Source organism: Fragaria vesca, linkage group LG5 (assembly GCF_000184155.1).
Source record: "Fragaria vesca subsp. vesca linkage group LG5, FraVesHawaii_1.0, whole genome shotgun sequence".
In the NCBI taxonomy this organism is placed as follows: Eukaryota; Viridiplantae; Streptophyta; class Magnoliopsida; order Rosales; family Rosaceae; genus Fragaria; species Fragaria vesca.
In genome coordinates, this window is record NC_020495.1 from 3366845 (window position 1) to 3390678 (window position 23834).

The following is a 23834-nucleotide window of genomic DNA, read 5'->3' on the forward strand; positions in this document are numbered from 1 at the left end:
GAGAGAGAGAGAGAAAGATTAAAACTTGCAGAAGCAATCTCAGAAGAAGCTAAGATATGTAGTATACTTCTGATCTGATACAGTGAAAATTTGGAACACTCATCTAGGAATTGGCAAGTCTTTCGGTTCTGTTGGTGAAAGTTGACCATGAAAACAAAATATGAATGTTTCTTTAGAATCCGCTCTTGAAGGCTTGAACACATCACAAAACTCTCTCATCATGTATTCTGTTAGATGGTGAAAATTATTGATGATACAAATCTTCATCATGTATATAAAATCAACATTTTATCATAGAACTCTAAATAACTGAAAAGAATGAGATGAATATATGCATGTCTTTACTATACATCAACACTATAAGTCTGAGACCATGCTAATGAAACTTACCAGTAATTATCGCAGTTAAACGATGAGAAGGCGCTGATGAAGAACAACAATAATCTTGAGTAACTTGTTCAGCAGTTGATTTGGAGCCATAACCACTTGGCCCTGCAATTCCTGCCAAGTACTTTAGTGTTCCTTTCATTGTGGATAATTTCCAACAGAGAATATTATCCTTGCTAGAGCACTGCAGCAAATTAGAAGAGACCTATTCCGGGTAGAAAGAATTACAGAATTTATAGTGCAACACAGTGGGACGTGGAGAGCTTTAGGGTAGTCATTGGAACACGCTAACTAGTGTGGTCTCTACCAATGAACACAAATGTTGGAATTTTCTGTCACCAGTCAATGTGAATGATCGGTCCATACCACTTATTCTAATTATATGAAATGGTCCATCGGATAACTGATTAACATCAAAGTGTGTATTTTACTGTTAGAGCAAAAATGCAGCATTATTTTGTTGTCTTTGTTTCTCATTATTACTGTCTGTCAATTTCAGTCTTGATTAATTGTGATTTCAAGTGCATTTTACTGCTTAATTAAAGTTATCATAGATATGATAATTATTAATCATGAACATCCATCACCAAAGTAGGAAATTAGTTTTGGGGTAAACTACTGGCCGGTGTGGTTAATCATCTTATAAACTTGGATGTGATTGGTTGGGATAGCCACAATTTTGCTTAAAGGACAATTTCGATCTTCTTGGTTAATCATCTTTTTATTGGTTATGGGAAGTTACTGTTCCTAATGCCGGCCAAACCCAAAAAGTAATTATGATGGCATTTGTGCTTTGATTAGGTCCTTGATTAGTTTATTTAAGTAGAAATGAAGATTAATCAACCAGATTACTACTTTAACAAGCTAGTCTGATATTCCAGGGATCCAGTATTGCAGAAGTAAAACATGACAGCTTCATATACATCGGATAAATTGGTACTGCATGCTCCATGCGGATGAATTATTTGTGTTTTATATCGTATTATAAACCTTGTCAACTATAAACATATAAAGCGTCATCTTCTACATATAGAATAATTCACTGATTAAATAAGAGAAATAAATAGAAAAAAAGAAACCATATATATATATATATATATATACAGCTGAGAAAATAGAAAATCCGTATATCAGCCTTTCTTGGCTGCGGACGTCCGCACCAAAGTTTTTGGTGCGGATTTCTATTTTTGCACCACTTTCCGATCGAATTTCCTCAAACTTCATTCTAGACATATCTAGATCATCTTGTGTAGATCATCTCTACAAAATTTCAGCCAATTTGGTAATCGTTAAGACCCTCAAACTTGCGTTTTTCTGTTATATGTCTGAACCGGACAGAATTCTGTCCGTCGGTTTTGTAACGCAAGTTTGAGGGCCTTAACGATCACCAAATTGGCTGAAATTTTGCAGAGATGATCTACACAAAATGATCTAGATATGTCTAGAAGGAAGTTTGAGGAAATTCAATCGGGAAGTTGTGCAAAAATGGAAATCCGCACCAAAAAATTGGTGCGGACGTCCGCAGCTGAGAAAATCCGTATATATATATATATATGTATGTATGAATTCATCCAAATAGATCCACTTCCAGGCTCCAGCATCTGCATCATTCTGCACGCACCAAAACAGAAAAGAGTGTAGACCAGAAAAAGAAAAAGAAATATTTGTGTGAATTGAGAACCCCACACGTGCACAGCAAGAAGAAAATGATCTTGCATATGATATAATTACAGACAATGTTCTTGTTGAGAATTATGTTTTTGAATTCTATGAACGAGAGAACGAAATTGCAGACTTTAGATGATTTTATTGCATAGACAGAAATGCTTTGTTGCGTGCGATCTGTCTCTCAACACGTCTCTTTTTTGTCCCTATGGCCATTTTTTCACATTCCATCAATTCATTTTTTTACTTTCTTGTTTGGGAATGATGGGTGGTGTTGGGTCTTTCATGGGCGAAAAGAGAACACTGAGGTCGACTCCTCAACAATGGAGTGTGAACTGGCTATTGCACAAGGGACCCCTCTTGTTTCCTCTTCTCCTTACACCTCTCATGACTTGCCACACATGAAGAAGCACCTCTCCCTCCCCCTCTCTTTCTCTCTCTCTCAGTGTACAGTGTTTGCCCTAGCCAGCTCTTCCTGTTTGAATATTTGATCATGGCATGCTAAAAAGTATGAAAGTTGCTGAGCTAGTATAGCTTGAATGGAATGCCAGTTTTTCAATCTGTACGTACAGTGCGCCATTTACAGATACGTACATATGATAACATTGCTTCTGGAATACAAAAGGTGATCGAAGAAGGAAGAAGCTAGCAGGGCTTTCACTTTAATTTGGTTTTGGAATCAAACTGTTCTGCATGTAGTTTTGTCGTAGGCGTGACCTATATGTCAAGATCATCATGCATTCATGCCATTGCTTTTCCAGCAAAAACAAATGGGAGAATTCTCTGATAAGGATGTCCTCGATCCTCCATTCCTCCTATTTTTTCTTTAATTTTTAGTATTTACTTTGAAATCTTATATAGCACTTAAGCAAAAACAGTACGTAGTAAGTTAGACAAAATTATAAAAGTGGTAATTGCTATCTTGGTTTTAAAGGTAGTTTATATATGCTAGTCAAACAAAAAACATATCCAGGAAAATAAGCAACTGTAAACATGCAGGAGCTGGCTAGCTGTTTATGCAGATATCATACGGCGGCAAAGAGTTGCTAGGACTTGGGAGGATAGTCTACTCAATGTATGAGTCATATGACAATATGTTAAGAGAAGGTGGAAAACGTTCGTATTAGAAAATTGGATTTATGGACAAAATTAGTAGATCATATTCTTTTATGTTGTCTCTTTCTCAGACTTAGTAGTTAGATTATTAGTTTAATTAGCTAGAGATTGAGGGTGATGCCCAATACATCTTCAATCTTGGCCTTAAACTCTACTTAATCAAGAAGATTTCAGGATGGAGTTGTTTCTGGCGAAGCAAAAAGTGAAAACCAAATGGGATATCGAATGGGATTATTGTATGAAACTCTATAAACTTTGAAATCTATGGGTGTATATAATATTGTCTAGCAATTGCTGGTTTGCTACTTGGGGGAGGATCCTGCTCAATGTGAGTCATGTGACTAATTCATTAAACAGATGGTGGAAAATAATGACATTGAAAAATGGATTTAATACAGAAAAACCTTTGAAAAATCCAATTCCTGCATTTGAAATTCTAAAGCTTGGCAATTAGCTTTGATAAATTAGTCATAACCATCTTGATTAGTGCAAACAGAGCCGCAACAACTCCATTGAATAGTACCAAATGGGAAAGAAGCTCTCAACTCCATTGAGAGCTTAAGCGCAACCTCTAAGCTAATTAACAACTAAATTGATTTTCTATTACCACCTCAACAACCATTAATTGACTTGAACACAATGTTGTTTCCCTTCAAATGAAGAGAATTATAATACCCTAAAGAAACCTAAGGGCCCGAGGCTTCAAAAAGATGTCTCCTCCCCTCACCAAGATTTCTCCACACCTGAATTGATTCACTGTGTAATATACAAAACTTCCTTTGCCGACAAACCCCAAAGCTTTTCCTCATATCAATCATATCAAAACCAACTCTATCTTTTTCCTCATCCATGAAGATTAAGCAAAAAGCTGGGGTTGGTTACTTGAAAAAGAACCTCATACACATTTCATCTCGATCATCATGAGTGCCATCCCCACGTTCCAACAATCCAACCATGCGATCAAAACTCAATGAGACTTTCAAAAAGGAAGTGAGTCAATCACGGAAAATATACAGGAGAGTGAGACACAATTTAGCCCTAGTGCCTTGGTTGCTTACCCTTTATTACACCTCTCTAAACAAGCTTCACCCGTATGAGTTATTTGTATGATTAAGGATCTTAATCAATTGCTCTAAGATTCTGAATATATTCCCTTTGTAGGGGGCCATCGATCTTGTAAGCAAGATTTGGAGGAAAAGTTTGTTTGTCTTCATCTTCCATATGTGAATCTTATCTAATCTATTCTACTCAAAACGAACGACGTGGGATTTGAAATTGTAAATTCAAAGTCTAAGGAGAATAGGAGATTGATTAATATATGTGTTAGCTAGGATATGGTAGTGTAGCTAATATGAGGTTTGATTGAAGGCACGACATATAGTGACATACCTCCTTCTTACCGACACATTGTTAAAGAAATGGTTAGACATGCATGTATAGATCACTGGTTAAACTAGCTAGGGTGGTGGGAGAGAATACATTTATAAGAAAGAAATTAGACCAATAATCATTCAAAGACAACATAATGCGCTTGCCATTCTTGGTGAGTGGATATTACTATGTAAAATAGAGCAAGTCAAAACTCATAACATATATTCCCAAATTTAATGATGACAATCAGAGTTTCTTACTCTTTCATAAGTTTGATGTGTGATAGCTTCTGTGATACTGTTATCTTGTGAGTAATGTTAAAAGAATGACTAAAAATTATATGGCAAATACTTAAGGTTACCATGCCAAAAATGGAGTATTACTTTAGTGATGAGTGTAACCTAAAACTCTATAAGCTCTTATGCAATACTTTATTTTCAATGTGGAACATAACTCTCAAAAAACCACATACAAAGTGGCTCAACTATACATGGTTCACATTTCACCATCTTTATATATAAAAAAAAAACTAAGGACAAACACTCATATTCCCCCTAAACAAAGCTTAAATATATATAGCTTCTATACCCTAAAATGAAAACTTATTCCACAAAATGAAAATCAATTGGACCAAGTTACCAAATAACGGTCCAGTCTATCAAGCCCAATAGGTTCATCAGACCCGAAAGGCCCAATAGATACAAATCAGACCCGGGGAGTAACACAATTAAAGCTCTGCAACCGCACACAGCTGATAACAACTGTTCCCCCCAACCCGACTCCATCTCTTCCGGTTTTACGCTGCAAAACTAAAACACTCTCATTCTTTCTCACTCCCCAGAATTAGGGTTTTTCGAATTCCATGGATCCCCACACTCGTCTCGATGACGTAAGCCCTCAAGTCCCTCCTCAGTACATTTTATATTAGCTCAATTTCTCGTTGTGATTAATCTCGATTCGGTTTCGTTAAACGCAGGATGATGATTTCGGAGGAGATTTTCCGGGGACTAGCGGTGCCCGCCGGTCAGGTAAGCTACGATTTATCCCTGAAGCTCTTAATGTGTGATTGAAATTTCGGTTATTGATTTTGTTGATGTGTGAAAATTTAGGAAATAAGAGAAACTTTGGGGAGATTGACGACGAAGATGACTTGTTTGGCTCAAAGCAGGTATCTTCATATTCGTTCATATGGAAATTTGAGCAATTGTATGAATCTATTGTTTCTATTACTAATGTGAACCTGTATGAAACAATGTTGAAGTCGAAAATTTTGTTCAATCTAAGATAACCATAACTTAGGGTTATAGTAGGTTAGTGTGTACTTAAACTAAACATTGCGTAAATGTATCCAATGTGAATGTATGATGTTAAAGAGTGTAGGGTTTATGGTGTATTCCGAATTTGGACAAATTCTGATAGGTTACATAAAAAGGAAGTACTTTAACAAGTTACATCCGATACTGATTTATTTACAATGTAGGCTAAAGCAAAAATCGAGGAAACTGCTCCTGGTGTTGCAACAGGAATGATTTTGTCTCTTCGTGAGAGGTACGCTGGAATATAGAATGGTGTATGGTTTACTGATTGAACTTCTATACTTTTGGCAGTTGGTTTTGCGCCGAATTTTCGTTAGGCCCTGGATAATTTATTACAATGAACTTGTTTTGCAGTCTCCAGACCTGTAAGGATGATCTTGCAAAATGTCAAGTATGTATCATTGCATTCCCCCCTTCTTTCTATCCCATGATTATCCTTCTTTCGGTTATTCATATATCACTCATGTGACATCAAATTCAGTTAGTTGGAAAAGCTAATGCTAACTAGTTTGTAATTTTTAAAATTAAGTCATATAATTCCTTTCTAATCACATGCTTGATTCGTGGCACCTCCTTATGCATGCACCACCATTATACATGTTACGTGGCTGTACCTACGTTCTAAATGTTCTCATATATTGGAATTATGATCTTGTTGGTTACAGATGGAACATGATGTTGCAAAATCTGAGGTTCAAAAATGGCATTCTGCATTTCAGAATGAACCCTTCATAAATCCAGGGTCTTCTCCTGGTTAGTTTCACTATATGACTATCACCTGGTGTTCTCATTATTTGCGTATGATTGTTGTAATTTACATTATACTTGTTCTTCTATGAGAATCAAACTTACGCTTTGATTATTAAACATGTATCTTTTGTCTTTCCAACCCGTGACTGTAGATCCTACATTAGTCATCAATTACCTTCAGACCCTGAAAAACTCTGAGGAGTCACTGAAAGAACAGGTTAGTGTTCATTGTTCCTTTATTAGTCATCAGTAATCTCCAGCTTTTGTTCACCTTTAATATATGTATATTTTTTCCGCCAGTTGGAGAAAGCAAAGAAAAAGGAAGCTGCATTCATAGTTACATTTGCAAAACGGGAGCAGGAGATTGCAGAGCTCAAGGTAATGTCTTATTGATGTCTGGTCTCTCTTACATCCCAGTGTATATGTGATACATTATGTACATCTCTCATGTGAGAATATAGGAGCACTGCAGGAGGTTCTCTTTCTATAAATTTTGAAGTCCTTTAGGAGAAAAAATATTTTTCAAATAGCAAATATGTACAAAGTGTGCATGAGGAATCCAGAACCTGAAAACAAGAAAAGAAATCAAAGGGCTTTCTAAAAGCCGCAGGACATAAAACACTCAAACTCAAAACCAACATTCACTTCACAGGTGCTAGTATCTACATAAGACAAGAAGAGTGTAGTCCACCAAGAGAATTTGACACCCATATAGGTGACCAAAAGAGATAGGAAGGAACAAAAAGTAAGAAGGATTTTTCTGATGAAGACATCTGTTATCAAAGGTTCTGGAATGTTTAGCCGTGAACAGAAATTTATGTGATAGTCATCCCCACCCAGTACCAATGGGTTTTGGTAATGTTGAAGGAAAAGATTGTGATGTTGCCATTTCACCTTTACTATAATTTCTTGATCATAGGGTATTTTTTATATGCTACTCATCATAGATCATAGATGTGATTCTTTTTAAGCTAGAAAGCCGTACATCACTTGCTTTTCAACTAGTTTGATTTTTTTTTCTGTGCCCCAATTTTTCTTAATACAGTCTGCAGTTCGGGATCTTAGAGCTCAACTCAAGCCACCATCATTGCAGGTACCATTGTATTTTATGATTTCAAAATTGTATATCTAAATTTTGGTTTGTTGTACTAATAAATTTTTCTATTAATTTAAATATATTGTGCTCGTCACTTGAATCTTTTGTTCTCATGTTTTTTATAGGCAAGAAAATTACTGCTTGATCCAGCAATTCATGAAGAGTTTACTCGTCTAAAGGTTTGTTATCTAAACGTTTGGGTTCCGGTAAAATTTTGTTTAAGTTAATGACAGAGTATTGTAGCTTCTAAAGTTGGATGGTAGCTGGGGCTATTTCACACCATTATGTATTATCTTCTTTAATGTTGGTATGTCTTATCTTGGAGTTATGTGTGTAACTTGTGAGATTTGTTCTTTATAATAACCTTAGCTTCCTTATTGTTTCCCGGTATGTTCAAAGAAACATTTGGCCAAGAAGGAAAAATATACTAAGATTAGAGCATAGCATCACAAAGGAAACAAATTAAGAGTGCACTTTGTCCTCTCGTATGCTTATTTTCATGCATGTCCTACTGTATGAGTGATAATTGTCAGCAGGAATAATTGAAAAATGTTTTGTTTTCTTGGTTGAGGTTTCCTGTATAATTATAACTAACTTATATCTCTTTTTTTTTTTCCTGGTGCTGGACATTAGAATTTGGTTGAGGAGAAAGAAAAAAAATTGAAGGAGTTCCAGGAAAATGCCGCTGCCAATAATTTTACTCCAACAAGCAAGATGGGGAAACAGTTAATGGCTAAATGTAAGACTCTGCAAGAGGAAAATGAGGAGATTGGCATGGAAGCATCTGAGGGAAAGGTGATATCATAGACATTATTATCGTTTCTTTTCCGCAAGCCTCCTGAGTTTATGGAATAGCTTCCTTTCTTTCAGATGCTAAACTACGTGCATGCTTTCAACGAATTTGTCACTGTCCTGAGTTTATCTATTGTTTCACTCTTGGGGGTGATCTTGTTTTCTAGATTATACATTCATTATCTGAAAGATATTTGTTGGTCTGCAGATGCATGAATTATCCATGAAACTTGCTTTGCAAAAGAACCAAAATGCAGAACTTAGAAGTCAATTTGAAGGTAAGTAATACATTCATTATTCAAACTTTGAAGGAGCATTGCTATGTGTTATGCCTGATATTAAAAGTTGGCTTTTTTTTATAGTCAGTTCCTCATTCTTTTTGTGTTTTTGCCTACAGCATTGTACAAGCATATGGAGGGCCTCACAAATGATGTGGAAAGATCAAATGAAATGGTTTGATTCTCTAATTTACTCATTTATTGATATACATCTCACCAGAGCACATCACATCTTTATAACAATGTACAAGTCTAATGACTTTGAGTGGATATTAAGAATCGTATTATGTTTATTGCTGGGAAATAGTCAATCTGAGAACTTTATGTAACATCTTATTATTTTGTTACTTGTTGAGAACCAATACATGAAGCATGTTACTTTGCAGGTGGTCATCATGCAAGAGAAGCTTGAACATAAGGATAGTGAAATCAAAAGATTAAAGGACGAGCTAGAGCAGAAGAGCATAATAGTGGAGGAGAAAATTGATCCAGCTTCTGATAACGGAAAATCCAGCGATGAAGTGATGGTATCTGGGGAAGCCAATGGCTCAGATAATAAAGATTTGTAGGATATCATAGATTTCAGTCATCCTGTTGTATGTACATTTATCATTAAATTTTGGAATTAAATTTTGAAAACTGATTAGTGTGGTGGAAATGCAATGTTTTGGGAGCGTTTCTGCTTCAATGTAGTTTTGGCGCATGTGTTGTCCCAGTGTGCAAGCAAAGGCTTGTGGAGCAGGCTTTTCTCTAATGCTGAGTACACAATCTGCTCTATGGTTAAAAACTCAAAGCCATTGCTGGTTGATTAAGAATTTGAGATGATAGATTATAGGGGATCTACAGTTCATCTGGATACACGGTGGATGTGTATACAACTGTTTCAGCTAGTTTAAGTTGATGGGTGACCATTCGTACCATATATTTCCATTCTTTGCAGTTTTCTCTATTCAACACAATGTTCACTTTGGTGACAGATGCATTTGTTGCAATCCAAAATTGGGATTTAAGCTTCCCAAATGTTTCAGTTTCAGCTTTGCAATATGCATTATTTGCTTCAAGTTTCCCAAGGTGCAAATTCCGTCTTTGGGGATTGGTATCCGGTCCTTTTCCCTCAATTAATCATTAATCAGAGTATCATGATTTGTCTGAACAAATGAAATGGTTCCTTTAAAGTTGGAAGAACAATTCACAATGTTGTTGCTACAAAATCCAGTTCCATGGATAAACATAAACCTTGAGCATTCAGTCTGTTCCAATATAATATGGTTTCTGATAGGCCATGCAACTGCGAGATACATGAGAAGATCATCTATACAACTAGTAAACTGAGCAGTCATATCAAGTTATCAACGATGCTTTAATCTTCCCTGAGGCCACCCTAATCCTGCACTCCCAATGTTGCCTTGTGCTTGAATTGGTTCAACCAATCCCTTTGTAGTCTTGCCAAGTGTCTCCCCCTGCGCACATCGAAGGAGGAACTAAATGTGAGTGCGGCCAAAATTGGCTCTCTTTGAATACAAATAGAGCGATGAAAACTTTAGCCTGCTGCAAGTCCAAATACAGGTAACTAGAGTTTCAGTTTACATCTACGCATAATTTACAGGACAACTCTAGCATACTATAAACAAAGTTACCTCCTTCCATCCCATGCTTTCTAAAACTTTCCGGGCATAACTTCCCACTCCAAATGACATATTCAAGGCCTCTGCTGCAGCTTCCTCTGTAGAAGGCGTTGGTCGATCACTATCGCCATCTACTGAATTCTTCTGTCCTGGACCCACACCATAACCACCATGCAAGGCTCTTCTATCAGCAGCTCTATCCCTATATTGATAGCTTTCAAGCTGGAAATTTGAAAGCAGTCAAATTAAGAGGGAAATGTGAAGATTGTGATAAAAATGCATCCCCATACATGCGAATCTGGGAATTTTAAAAAATATAAAAATAAAACAATACATAGGGTATGCAACTCAGGCGATTAGTTTGAAAAATTCAGGTAGTGGTCTACATTAGACAAATTACATAACGGAACTCTGAAAGAATGAGGTTATACTTGTAAGAGGGAATATCTTCTCTAATTACTTGTCGACATTATAGGTTATGTAGCATTGCGTACAGTGCGCAGGTTTGTAAAACTTGTGGTATTTAACAATTGATATACCTTGTGAATTAACCTAAAAAAGAAGAGTACTATTTCAACGATTGGGCATGCCCAACTGCCCAAGTACCTTATCATGTGCTGTGTCTGGCAACAACGATGAACCCCTGCTGAATGTCATTCCATCTGCAGTTTTGGAACCACTTCTTACACTGGATTTAGGGAGGGGAAGGGATTCTCTGTTGTTTGATAATTCTGGGAATCCCCAGTCCTTGGTTGGGTTCGAAGAATCATAAATTGATAAAGACGCCAAATATCGTTTACTGGGGGTCCTCAATTTATAGACTTGTCCTAAAAGAACCATGAAAAGTTATCCCATGAAACAATCACAATATACTTGCTTGCCAAATGGTAGAGGAAAATGCAAACCTGTTGTGACGCGTACTAGGTCAAGGTGCACTTCACAAATTGGAGCAGTTTTTAAAAGACCACCACCAGACGGCAGAGAAGGATGAAGCTTAGCAGACTGTTTAGCTAACCTCCCAACAAGTCTTGGCACCTCACCTTTTCCATCATTTCTTGGCTTTGTGACCATTTCCCACTCCCATAAACTTATCAGTGAGGACTCCGGAATTGGTAGTTCTGCATCTTGAACAACCTGTCCATACTGAGCTCGCCAGTTCTCTTCTTCCCATGAACCACCTGGGGCAAATATGATTGTATGTTTCAAAATATTATGCAACTGGTTAAGTAGAAGCAAACCAAGAAACCGACAGGCTAGCTATGTACTAGTAATTAAAACAAAGGTAGAAATCAAGCAATCAATACATAGAAGCACCAAACTTGTATCAGAGACATTTTGACTTGATTCGATTACAGCACCATAGTCTTCTGGAATCGATGTGCATTCATTGAGATCATGACTATCATTATTCCCTGCATTTCCAGACACAAACGTATCTGAATCCTACTTCAGCCGTAGTAATGTAATCTCCTACTTCAAAATGAACAGGACAACTAGGGACAAACCATCATGAACATATGTTTCGGGGTACACTGTCATATCATGATCACCAGCATTCGCATCTGAGTTGGGATAACCAGACAAATATAGTTCTATAAGCGTATCCTCTAGCCTAGCAAAAACCCAACGATCACAGTAAGTAAAATACTTGACCAAAGAATTAAATCAATCAATAAGGACAAGCAATGACTCATGAGACAAGGCAGATTACCATTCCGAGGGTGGAGGGTGATTTTCAAGTGCATCACTGCTGCTGCAATCCGTATTCCCTGTTCATAAAATGGACCATTTCAATGATTCAAACTACTCATATGCAGAAGACTTGTATTGCAAGCAGACACTGCATATAAATGTATTCTTAGTTCAAATTCAACATGAAAAGGCACCAAAACAAGGAATGCCTCACCTATAGCTGAAAACGGGTCTTCTTGAATGGGATTCTCACTACTATTATTGGTCTCCAAATTATCACCCTGAAAAAGAAAAGTCATCAACTATGAAAAAGAGGGGAGTACAAACATAAATTGTAAAACTTTGAGAAGGAGGATAGGCGGTGCCTGGTGAGAGGGAAGAAGAACGTAATTTCCATGTTCGAATTTGTAATAGAGGCCGTCGCGGGTGCTATAGTACCAACCAGCATTCGGGTCGTGGTAGAATCCGCTACTGGCGTGAAAGTAGAGCTGAGACTGTTCATCCCAGACGAAGGAATTTTCCGGGTTTTGGGAGTCGGGTGATTCGGTGGCAGCCGGACTCTCCATTTTCATCTGCCTCATGTTGTCCTCCGCCAAGGTTTTACCCGCCGTAACAGAAATGAACACTAGTGAATTTGGGCTTTAGAATGGATAGTTAGATTCTATGGGCCCATTTTGGCTTGAACCCGGACGAGTGTTTTGACTATTTTTTTTTTTTTTTTTTGTCTCTTATATTCATACATTGTTCTTATAAGGCTATAAGCCATAGGAGATGATGAATCACATTCAATAACACAGTTTACACTAAGGTTACAAGACTAAAAGCCAAAACCTAATTGAGTATGTATTGTTTTTTAATATTGATAACATGGTCTTTTATAGATTGTCGATTTGCATAACGGATGTTAATTATCATATACAAAAGTGTCGATCGATTTGCATTTACACAACAATGGTTTTTGGTTTGTCAATTTACATATGTAACAAAAGTATGTCTCAAAATTTACAAAGGATGTTATTTATATACAAATAAATCATAATTTCATAAAATGATGTTTGAACATTATTTTTACATTAATTATGTTTGTAACCTATGTAAATAATCTAGTAGTGATGTGTTTATAGTATACACTATGATATTAGTTTAAAGGAAAATTATGTTGTACATATTGGCATGCTATACAACATGTACAACATGCTTTTTAACACACCCACACCCAAAGCACGTGCCAACAACCCCTATTAGTGTATGTATGACTTATGTAAGCCAGACAAACCCTAGTTTAAATAGAGACATAATAAGAGATATGTTGGTTCACCAACTCCAATATACATCTCGTCAATTAATTATTAGTTTTCTCCCGTATCTCAAAACAACCTGCACTATAAATAGAAATGCAGAAGCCCGGATGTAGTGTACATCTCGATCCTTCCTCCTTTTGCTTTTGCTAATGAAGAACTGCTCTACTTGCCCTCTCGTTTCGCATGTTTATAATTTACTATAAAATCATGCGCAGCTCATGAGTGTACTCAAAATGGTTGATACCCATGAGCTTGGTTGGAACAGAAAAGACATGAACATCTACCAATACTAGCACTCACACGCAGTTTGATTGAATCAATCACATCACTCATCTGCTTAGGTAGAGTACTACGTGATCGAATCTGTAAATATTAGCGGTGGCTGAGTAATTAAATTAAGCTCTGCATGCATTGGGTTGCTGCGTATCCATATGCATGTCTGTACTTAAGGACTGAGTCACTGAGGAGAAGTCTAGCTGTGGCATCGTTTGGCTACCCAAGTTCAGCATGAACCGACTGAGCACTTGAGAAGCATGCTTGTCACACCTGTCTTCTCAACACGAGGTTTCTCTATTTTCTGACGATGTCTTTGTATTTTCTCTATCATCTCTGTTGCCAACTTGTATTTGTCATTTGTTTTATCGATCATCGAACAAAAAGGATCTGCCTTTCGTTGCCTCGCGGTCTAGCTAGAACGAAGATGATGAAGAAACCTCCAGACAAAGTAATATGAAAGATAGATCTAGAAGACAAACCGAATCAAGAGTACATGATTATGTGTGAATAAAGAAGAGGTTTACCAACTTTGTTCCAGGTCGAGTACATTGTAGAAGAATCATGATGAAATTAGGTTGCTTCTACCTTTACTCTTAACCCACTTTTGACAAAACCATATTCTTCACCTTAAGTAAAAGTTTTCGTCTCTGTTTGTTTTTCCAAGTAATCAATCGTAATTTTTGAATGTGGCTTATAATTTTTTGAAACGTGATTTAGCTGCTGGTAGCCTGACCTCAAGTGATTAAGTGGTTGCTAGGGAATTATGCCCCATAGAAAGGCCCTGCCTGGGCACTACGTACTAGTGTATGCATTTGTCATTTCCAAACATCGTGAAGCATATGCTGCTATTTGCTTCATTTGATCGCGAATTCCTAACCATATTTTGCTACTTACTAAGGTAAAGACACTATATATTTCGTCTTCATCACAATAATAATTCCAAGAAGTGTTCTTGCAAATTCCTTGGCTGCTATGTTCTATTGGCCTTTTTTCTTTTCTGGATCGAATATGTCATATTCATTTGCTCGATCATACGTTGGTTATATATCTCAGTCCTCACTCCTCAGTACAAGTAAATTAAGGTGTATATGTTAAGCTTGTTCATATATTTTGATACAAGTTAATAATCGGAAAAAATAAAAATAAAGGTCCTTGTCCCATGACCCAGAAAGCAAAGCTCAATGCAACTTGTTTATGGGCTCCAACTCTTGCGCCAATCACAACATCAATTAGCTCGAATTACATTCTAGATCACTCGCCTAGTAACATTACATTCTAGATCACTCACCTTACCCTTACAACTCCCTATATAATCCCCTCCAAATCCTTCCCTCAGTCACCAACCAAATCAGCCTACAGCATACAGCCCTAAACTGCCTTCTTCTACACCTCAAGCTCACCTAAGCTTCTCTCCCATGGCTCCAAGCCTGAGCAAGAACAATGCCCTAGACATATCGACCCTTGTAGACAGCAACTCTCCGCTCTCAATAACCCTACAAGGCACAACTTTCCTCGCCAACGGCCACCCTATCCTCACTGAAGTCCCGCTAAACATCACCGCCACCCCATCACCATACAAAACCACCGTAGGCTGCTTCGTTGGCTTCGACTCCGACGAGCCCAAAAGCCGCCATGTGGCGTCACTCGGCAAGCTCAGTGGCATCAAGTTCATGAGCATTTTCCGGTTCAAAGTCTGGTGGACCACCCACTGGGTCGGCACCACCGGAAACGACGTCCAGCACGAGACTCAGTTCATGATCCTCGACAAAAACGACACCACCAACCGCCCCTACGTCCTCCTCCTCCCTCTTCTCGAAGGTCCCTTCAGAGCCTCCCTCCAACCCGGCACCACCGACTGCCACGTCGATATGTGCGTCGAGAGCGGCTCGACGCGTGTCAGTGGCTCCACCTTCCGGAGCGTTCTCTACATGCACATCGGAAACGACCCGTACAGTCTTGTCAAAGAGGCCATGGAGGTGGTGAGAGTCCATTTGGGGAGCTTCAAGCTTCTGGAGGAGAAGACGCCTCCGGCCATCGTAGACAAGTTTGGTTGGTGCACTTGGGATGCGTTTTATCTCATGGTGCACCCCAAGGGGGTGTGGGAAGGGGTTAAAACCCTAGTGGAGGGTGGGTGTCCTCCGGGAATGGTACTCATCGACGACGGCTGGCAGTCCATTTGTCACGACGACGACCCCTTGACCGACGAAGAAGCCATGCAAAGAACAGCCGCCGGTGAGCAAATGCCATGCAGGCTGACAAGTTTCGTAGAGAACTACAAGTTCAGAGACTATAAGAGCCCTAGAGGTAAGGGCCATGGCATGGGTGCCTTTGTTAAGGACTTGAAGGAGGAGTTTGGGAGTGTGGACTATGTGTATGTTTGGCATGCTCTTTGTGGGTATTGGGGTGGAGTTCGACCCGGGGTTAAGGGCGGGTCGGGTTTTCCGGAGAGCCGGGTGATTAGGCCGAAGCTGTCGGAGGGGTTGCAGAAGACGATGGAGGATTTGGCGGTGGATAAGATCTTGAGTAACGGAGTGGGGCTGGTGGAACCGGAGATGGCCCAGCAGTTGTATGAGGGGCTTCATCAGCATCTCCAATCGGTGGGGATCGACGGTGTCAAAGTCGATGTCATACACGTAAGTTCTCGAAATTTCTAGCTTTTATTTTCACATCTCAAAAACATATCATGAACTGTTAGCTTACATGTGCTACAAGTGTTGCTGGTGAGGTTTCGACACCTCGTGGGCACGCGCATGACTCAAAACGTTTCAAATTTGTCAGACGTTTTTAGATCAAACGCGTGCCCTAGTTGTTTTTTTTTTTTAATGAACAGAGGAGTAACAAAAAACATGGCTATATCTCTAATTTCTAGTTCTCTACTACTATAAAGCGAACAGTATCTAAAATTACCAAATTATATTTTATCAATACTATTCCTATTAAGCTAATTTAGATTATTGAGAATAATGGTTACTATGATAAATAATAAAATAAAAAAATAAGATAGAAAAATAAGAAAAAGGTAATCGAGTGAGAATTATAACTGCCAAGAAAATCTTCCTCCCTACTACCCACTAACTTTATAAAATACAAATGAAAAGAAAAAATTAACTACCTATTGAGAACACGCGAGTTCGTGTGTATAGAGGCTAGTAATATATTATTCAATGAAAAGAAAATAATACAAAACGAAAAAAAGGGTTTCCTTAGTGCTTAGCCTAGCAAGAGTAATTGATTTGATGTTTTCGATTCATTTTTGGTGTAAGATGATAAAATTGAGGATATTAGGTAATTTGCGTCTAAATGAATATTGTAGATTAGCTCAATATATATGATGGTAAATGAGAAATATTGATATTTTATTATGGCGTGCCTAACCTTTCACTTGAAGCACTTGCGCGGCCATGGTGCGCGCAGTTGCTTGAGATGTTATCAGAGGAGTTTGGTGGTCGGATTGAGCTGGCCAAAGCTTATTACAAGGCACTTACTGCTTCTGTGAGGAAACATTTCAAAGGCAATGGAGTGATTGCTAGCATGGAGCACTGCAATGACTTCATGTTCCTCGGCACAGAAGCCATTTCGCTTGGTCGTGTTGGTATGTAATTTCTCTCTATCTGTATACATCAAGTTTTCTCGATCAATTAACGCAATGAAAATGCTAATGTACGTTGTGCCTGATTGATTTCTAGCTTTGTATGATGTATAAACCCCACATTCATCTTACGCTTAAAAGTTTTCTTATGCACAATAGCTTAACTAGTAAATACGTACAGAAGGTATATACATAATGATAGAACACATATTCTTCACGTTAATTACACAAATCGATCTGTAGGAGACGATTTTTGGTGCTCTGACCCATCTGGAGATCCAAATGGGACATATTGGCTACAAGGGTGTCATATGGTGCATTGTGCCTACAATAGCTTGTGGATGGGGAACTTCATACATCCAGATTGGGACATGTTTCAGTCGACTCACCCGTGTGCTGCATTTCATGCTGCATCAAGAGCCATTTCAGGAGGTCCGATATATATCAGTGACTCTGTGGGACAACACGACTTCAAGCTTCTTAAAAGCTTGGTGTTGCCTGATGGATCCATATTAAGATGCCAAGACTATGCACTTCCTTCAAGGGATTGCCTATTTCAGGACCCTGTGCATGATGGGAAAACAATGCTCAAGATTTGGAACCTCAACAAGGTATGACACTTCCTCAAGCAAAACTGGCAGTTGATGACTTGATGCTACTCTTCTTGTTTCAGATGGACGCATCATTTAACAAGTCTAGCTAGATTATAGTTCATCTAAGATACCATTTTTTGGTTATACACTTATACGTACTGTTAATTCATTGTTCATGTTTTTGAATATATATGTACATTGTACCTTTGTACCAGTACACTGGCGTTCTAGGACTTTTTAACTGCCAAGGAGGAGGGTGGTGCCCCAAGTCAAGGCGCAACAAAAGCTTCCCCGAGTTCTCAAAGTTGGTGACCTGTTTAGCAACCCCAAAAGATGTGGAATGGAGTCATGGGAAGAACCCCATTCCAATAAAAGCAATCGAAGTATTTGCTGTGTACATGTTCCAGGAAAAGAAGCTGAAGTTTTTGAAGCCAGATGAGACGGTAGAGATTTCGCTTCAGCCTTTCAGTTATGAGCTCCTCACTATTGCTCCAGTGAGAGTGCTACCGAAGAAGTTGATCCAATTTGCTCCAATTGGATTGGTGAACATGCTCAACACTGGGGGTGCAATTCAGTCCCTGGAATTTGAGGATAGTGGAACTTTGGTGAAGATTGGAGTAAGGGGAAGTGGAGAGATGAGAGCATTTGCTTCAGAGAAACCAACTGCTTGTAAGATTGGTGGAGAGGAAGTCGAGTTTGATTATGTTGATAAGATGGTTATTATCCAAGTGCAATGGCCTAGCTCTTCAAGAACGACTGTAGTTGAGTACTTGTTTTGAGTATTTGATCTAATGCTGTAACTGCATATGGTACGTTCATGTTGGCTCTGTTACTATTCTCCGATCTCTATGTATATCTGATCAATATATAAAATTCATGTTTGGGAGTCAAATTCTTATGATAATGTGTCGTTGAGGGAAGGATAAATCAAGCACATACAAAAATTTCGGTTACACATAATTTGGTTCGTCTTGAATATAGCATGTCTAGAACACACTAAAGTTATTGCTCCATGAATAAGTTGTGTCACAAAGTAGCAATGAATCAGTAATGTTTAAAGACAAAAAAATGTCATGGTTTCTAATTATTCCAATAGAATAACCACAGTAGGAAATCTGCTAATATTGATTGAAATTAAATATTTAATTAATCTTTAGAACCTAACATGATCTCTCAGTCGAATTAGTCTCTCGACCTAAAAACTCATCGAACAAATACCGACTAAAAAGTTAATAATAATACAATTGAGATAATAAAGAAAACTAATTATTAGCCAGTAGTATATACAATAGTTATTAATGCACAAATGAGAGCAGGTGGAATTAGACATGATTTCAAATGTGAAGAATAACCAGATTTTTGTAATTGAGGCTAGAAGTAAAATTGAGGCTAATGTTTTTACTTTTGTGTATCCTAGCCTAGCTTTACACAGTAGTGTGATGCAATTGTAATATTTATTTATTTTGTTTTTTTTGGGGAAATGAGAAAGTTACAGTATTATCGGTGAATAAAATATGATCTTAATATTTCGATAAGCAAAATATTAAGAACAAATTCTTAATATCTAGATGTGTTCGATCAAAACACTGCCGAAAAAAATCTAGATATGAAGCATTATAAATGATATAGTTACTGGGCTCAGATGATGTCATTGATTGAGTGGCCCTTCAATCCAACCCATAGCAGCAAATTTGCGGTTAAGCTTCAACTTGTAAGTCAAATTTGCACTAAAAACAAGAGTGTGCGGTTGGAATCTCAGAGAAGCATGACGAGAAATCACGCAATAAGCCCAACAATCCGATCACGATGAGGACTACATCGGAATTCATGGACAAACAAATCATGGAACTTTCTCGATCCTACTCCGACGATTTCTCTCAGCTCACATACCCTCCTCATCAACTGGGAAACGACAACGACGACGATCTACTCTCCAGCGTCCATTTCCGCCCCGTACGACACGGCGTCCCGCAGCAGTCACGCGCCTCCACGCTTGAGGTATGCATTTCAAGCTTCAAGCTTTGATGGGTTGTTCATGTAAAGTTTCAATCTTTCTTTGTTGGTTTGAATCGAAAGTTGGGTTTTAACTGAAATCTATATGCTTTTGGTGTTTTATAACTGTGCCTAGTTCATTTGTACAAAGAGTTCATCAGATCAGTTTAGTTGTGTGGTGTGGTGTGAATGTAAAACTCTAGATTGATTTGGTTGTTTTGTCAGTGAGTTTGGTTGTTTGAATTAGGGTATTGATGGATTTGATAAGCTGAATGTGTTGATTGGTGCTGTGGAGTGATAAGTGATTGCTTATGTTGTGACTTGATCACAGAATCGCGGTTCTATGGATCAAATTGAACGGGAGCAATCCAGGGACTCCGCGTTGATTGCGGTGATTGATGGGAAGATGAATCAGCATTTTGGGAACTTGCTGCATGCGGTGGAGGGTCTCAGCGCACGAGTTTCTCAGCTGGAGACTCGGTTGCGCCTAGTTGAGAATTCTGTTGACGACTTGAAGGATTGTACCGATTATAACTATGGCAAGACTGATGGGAAGCTGAGGGAAGTTGAGAACATTTTAAGAAAGGTATTGTGAATTACTTCTGTTGCCTTATGGCCCTTATTTATCTGTCATTTAGGTTGCTTTTTTTAAGTCTACTTAGAGGATATAGAACTTGGGAGAGCTTGGGCTGTAAGTTTGGGTGCTAAAGCAGCTGAATATGATGTCATGTTTCTTATTTTGAAGATTTATTTTCACAGGCTCATAGTCATATAGGCTTTTCAGGGAATTCATGTAATCTAATTTTGCATGTCTTAAGAGCATTATGCAGTATGCACTACCAATTACAACCGTGTAAGTGATCCTTATCTGTTAACTTAAGCACCACATTCACTGTCGGTTTTGTCTCACTTTGTATAAAGCCATGGTCGATTTTTGGCCCTAGTGTCTAAGTAGTTTTCCAGTTTGAGCATGTCACTTTTGATCTATGAGAAAATGTTGAAGAGCTCCTTTACCACAATCCATTAAATGCAAACAATCATGTCTAAGGGGTAAAACTAGGTTGAACTTTTGTTATAACTTGTAAGTGAAAGAATCAAATTAAATAAGAATAGTGTATAGGACAATCTTCTTGACAGGCTTCATGCTTGTAATTAAACTGCAGGTTGAAGGTGGTATGCAGGATTTGAGAGATAAGCAAGAGATCGCAGAGGCTCAGCTGCAGCTTGCAAAACTTCAAATGCTTAAGGATCACCAGAAGTTGGAACAAGAAAAGAGCAATGTGCAAACAACTTCAGTATCCGCTCCTCAGCAAACACACCAATCATATTCAACTCCTGTTGCTTCTGTACAACATCCTTTTCTTCCTACTGATATTGCCCCAACCCTGACCCATCAGAACTTTCCACCAGCACCCACAGCAGCTCAGCTTCCAGCTCAATCATCTCAGTATCAATTCCCTTATATTCAAAATCCAGATTCTAACTACTCAGCACCTGTGTTGAATCCACCGCCCGCACCTCAGGCATACTACAATTCTCAAGTTCAGCAGTCACAACCACCTCCCACAGCACCATATCAACCCTATCCAGCAGTGCCAAATCCTTCACAAACATCACATTTTCAGCAGCAGAGTCAACTTCACCTGCCTCTCAATCCTCCTGATCCACAAACTCAGTATTCATCGATTCACAATCCAGCAGAAACCCCGTATGGGTTATCTCAAAGCTATCCCCAAAGCATCCACAAAACCTCTAATGCACCTGGCTTGGTTCTATCACCACAACAACAGTTTGATGGTTCCATGCAGTATACACATGACCGATCTACTAGAAATTACAGCACAGATTTCTCCCCTGGAAATATGCAACCAGTTCAACGTTCAAGCTACGATGACTTTTATTCCCATGGCGACTTTTATTCCCATGGCGGATCTCCTTCTCACTACAGTGATTCAAAAATGAAACAGTCACAAGTATCACCATCCTCTTCAGTCGCTTCTGGTGGAAACAATTTCTCAAGACTGCCCACTGCAAAGGTATTGCCATATGCATTACCCATGGCTGCCAGCGTGGATAAGGAGTCGGATGCTGGCGGGACTGGAAACCGTGTTCCACTTGATAATGTCCGCATTCCAGTTGATAATGTCATTGATAAAGTTGTATCTATGGGATTCCGAAGGGACGTGGTCAGAGCAACAGTCAGGAAAATGACCGAGAATGGGCAGTCAGTGGACCTTAATGTTGTGCTGGATAAGCTGATGAACAGTGGAGAAGTTCAGTCCTAAAGTGGTGGATTTGGTCGGTAACATGGTTTCCCCAAATACGTCTTTCTGATTTGATTCTATGATCAATATGAACTTGTATGCTTCTCTATATTCAGTTGCTCTTTTGTTGTGTGCTTCTCTATCATGTGATATATACCCACCACCTCTAATCTTTTTCATGTTTGCTATGTAAATAGAATGTGTAATGATGTTTGACATGTACTCTATGAATGTAAATTCCAGAAAATACTGTACTAAGTGTTCTTGTTGTGTTGTTTATCATGACAATGCATAACTTCTGGGGAAATGCTTGAATCAATATATTGACACTGTTTGAATTGCACTGTCAAAGTAACTAGCTTGATGATGTTCTGTATCACTGTATGTCAAGAGTTGGGCATTGTGGTTTGACAAGATTGGGTTTTAAGAATGGGCTTAAGACTTGGGCATTGAGGTTTAAAAGCTTGGGTGTTAGTACAGTTCAATGATATGTTCTAGGGCTGATAAGCTGATTTTGCATTTAACATAAGCACAACTCTTTCAAAGACATGAAACCAATAATAGATTTCATATCCTTGAGATTTGTTGTTGTTTTTCTTCTCTTTTATTGGTAAATTTCTACATCAATCTATTGTACATAAAAAGCTTGTACCCGTGTTTGATTTTATCGACCTCAGTAAGTCAGCATCGTTAGGAATAGTGACTACTGGGTAAGAGTAGGACTTTAAGGGGCTGGTGACAGAGATGCCCTGCTTTGGGTTATCTGTATTCAGGGAAAAAAACATAAGAATGTGTCAAAATTCAAAATAACCTGGTATAGGCAAAGGCTGGCAAGATGTTCAATCATGTATATTAATGATCTTAACCACATTTGTATCTCTTTCTTTATGCTCTAGATAAGTAGATAATGAAAGGTGTGAATTTAGTATAACATTGTTTACCAAAAAACATCTATTTAGTAAGAAAAACAATACTGTTTTGTTTTATGATGAATCTTTTGGCAATAGTGACAATAAACTACCATTTCAGACCTATTTAATATGAACAGTTCGGATTATGACTGAATGATGTGATGAAATCGTAACAAGTAAACAGTTATCTCGTATTGTGATCAAAACCGGTTAGTTCTAGAGCACAATCTTCCCATACAGCAGCTATCAAATGTTATGTTGTTTTTAGAGATATGGTTATTTCTGTCTTTAGGAAATGGACCATCTCCATAATGGGGTGCAGCTTTGAAAATGGAGACGTTTTCACTAGTAGCTACTGGACCACTGCTACCATGAATGGCATCAAGATCAAGCTGAGGTTGCTGCTGAGCCATCAAAACCAATTCAACAGTGAACTGTGAGGGAGGGGTTTGATCAACCTTTGGATTTGTGGGTGGAGATTACTATGACTGACTTCTCAGCAACATTAATGTTGGTCCCAGGGTTTGGATTGCCAAGTCTTTCCCTCTGATTTTGTGGACCCTGAGATTTAGGGCAGAGGTCCAGCCCCTTCCTTTGTTCTCTGGGAATATACATGTCTCATCCCTTTCATCTCTATTTTCATCCACTTTGTCCAAACAACAAAAATGAATCTTGTTTGATGCATCAGCATCCTTGTAGCTACATTCCACTAGGTAGCTTACCCGCAGCGGCTCTGCTGAGAGAGAGAGAGAGAGAGAGAGAGAGAGAGAGAGAGAGAGAGAGAGAGAGAGAGAGAGAGAGAGAGAGAGAGAGAGAGTAG

At 38.4% G+C, this 23834-nt stretch overlaps 5 protein-coding genes across 5 annotated transcripts in view; 3 read left to right on the forward strand and 2 right to left on the reverse strand.

The window, feature by feature from the left end:
- Positions 1-529, reverse strand: part of LOC101299589 (short-chain dehydrogenase TIC 32, chloroplastic-like) — a 3295-nt gene extending 2766 nt beyond the window's left edge. Inside the window, exon 1 of the mRNA XM_004300865.1 lies at positions 391-529. Within this exon, the coding sequence (XP_004300913.1) occupies positions 391-529 (139 nt within the window). The remainder of the gene's footprint in view (positions 1-390) is intronic.
- A 4769-nt stretch (positions 530-5298) lies between these two features.
- On the forward strand, positions 5299-9460 carry LOC101311279 (FKBP12-interacting protein of 37 kDa-like). The gene is made up of 14 exons (XM_004298927.1): positions 5299-5428; positions 5516-5567; positions 5649-5707; positions 6020-6087; positions 6210-6246; positions 6521-6608; positions 6758-6822; positions 6906-6983; positions 7651-7698; positions 7827-7880; positions 8335-8496; positions 8702-8771; positions 8891-8946; positions 9158-9460. The coding sequence occupies exons 1-14, from the start codon at positions 5402-5404 to the stop codon at positions 9338-9340; spliced, it is 1047 nt and encodes a 348-aa protein (XP_004298975.1). The 5' UTR covers positions 5299-5401; the 3' UTR covers positions 9341-9460.
- Positions 9461-9992: 532 nt separating this feature from the next.
- On the reverse strand, positions 9993-12688 carry LOC101311571. Its single transcript, XM_004298928.1, has 9 exons — positions 12454-12688; positions 12303-12369; positions 12108-12165; positions 11902-12008; positions 11716-11808; positions 11302-11574; positions 11003-11223; positions 10409-10618; positions 9993-10231 (listed from the first exon to the last, which is right to left on the reverse strand). The coding sequence occupies exons 1-9, from the start codon at positions 12667-12669 to the stop codon at positions 10121-10123; spliced, it is 1356 nt and encodes a 451-aa protein (XP_004298976.1). The 5' UTR covers positions 12670-12688; the 3' UTR covers positions 9993-10120.
- Positions 12689-14877: 2189 nt separating this feature from the next.
- Positions 14878-18626, forward strand: LOC101311860 (galactinol--sucrose galactosyltransferase-like). The gene is made up of 4 exons (XM_004298929.1): positions 14878-16298; positions 17080-17257; positions 17498-17865; positions 18063-18626. Exons 1-4 carry the CDS (start codon positions 15081-15083, stop codon positions 18624-18626), a joined length of 2328 nt encoding a protein of 775 aa, XP_004298977.1. The 5' UTR covers positions 14878-15080.
- Positions 18627-19381: 755 nt separating this feature from the next.
- LOC101312152 lies at positions 19382-22438 on the forward strand. The gene is made up of 3 exons (XM_004298930.1): positions 19382-19845; positions 20171-20425; positions 21003-22438. Exons 1-3 carry the CDS (start codon positions 19654-19656, stop codon positions 22122-22124), a joined length of 1569 nt encoding a protein of 522 aa, XP_004298978.1. The 5' UTR covers positions 19382-19653; the 3' UTR covers positions 22125-22438.
- Positions 22439-23834: the final 1396 nt, after the last annotated feature.

Coding starts and splice junctions, on each gene's coding strand:
- LOC101311279 (XM_004298927.1), top strand. CDS start 5,402: ATGGATCCCCACACTCGTCTCGATGAC. Junction 5,429..5,515: donor CCCACACTCGTCTCGATGAC/GTAAGCCCTCAA, acceptor CGTTAAACGCAG/GATGATGATTTCGGAGGAGA. Junction 6,823..6,905: donor AGGAGTCACTGAAAGAACAG/GTTAGTGTTCAT, acceptor TTTTTCCGCCAG/TTGGAGAAAGCAAAGAAAAA.
- LOC101312152 (XM_004298930.1), top strand. CDS start 19,654: ATGAGGACTACATCGGAATTCATGGACAAACAAATCATGGAACTTTCT. Junction 19,846..20,170: donor CACGCGCCTCCACGCTTGAG/GTATGCATTTCA, acceptor ACTTGATCACAG/AATCGCGGTTCTATGGATCA. Junction 20,426..21,002: donor TTGAGAACATTTTAAGAAAG/GTATTGTGAATT, acceptor ATTAAACTGCAG/GTTGAAGGTGGTATGCAGGA.
- LOC101311860 (XM_004298929.1), top strand. CDS start 15,081: ATGGCTCCAAGCCTGAGCAAGAACAATGCCCTAGACATATCGACCCTT. Junction 16,299..17,079: donor TCAAAGTCGATGTCATACAC/GTAAGTTCTCGA, acceptor TGGTGCGCGCAG/TTGCTTGAGATGTTATCAGA. Junction 17,866..18,062: donor AGATTTGGAACCTCAACAAG/GTATGACACTTC, acceptor CCTTTGTACCAG/TACACTGGCGTTCTAGGACT.
- LOC101311571 (XM_004298928.1), bottom strand. CDS start 12,669: ATGAGGCAGATGAAAATGGAGAGTCCGGCTGCCACCGAATCACCCGAC. Junction 12,166..12,302: donor AGACCCGTTTTCAGCTATAG/GTGAGGCATTCC, acceptor TTTTATGAACAG/GGAATACGGATTGCAGCAGC. Junction 10,619..11,002: donor CAGACACAGCACATGATAAG/GTACTTGGGCAG, acceptor TCAAATTTCCAG/CTTGAAAGCTATCAATATAG.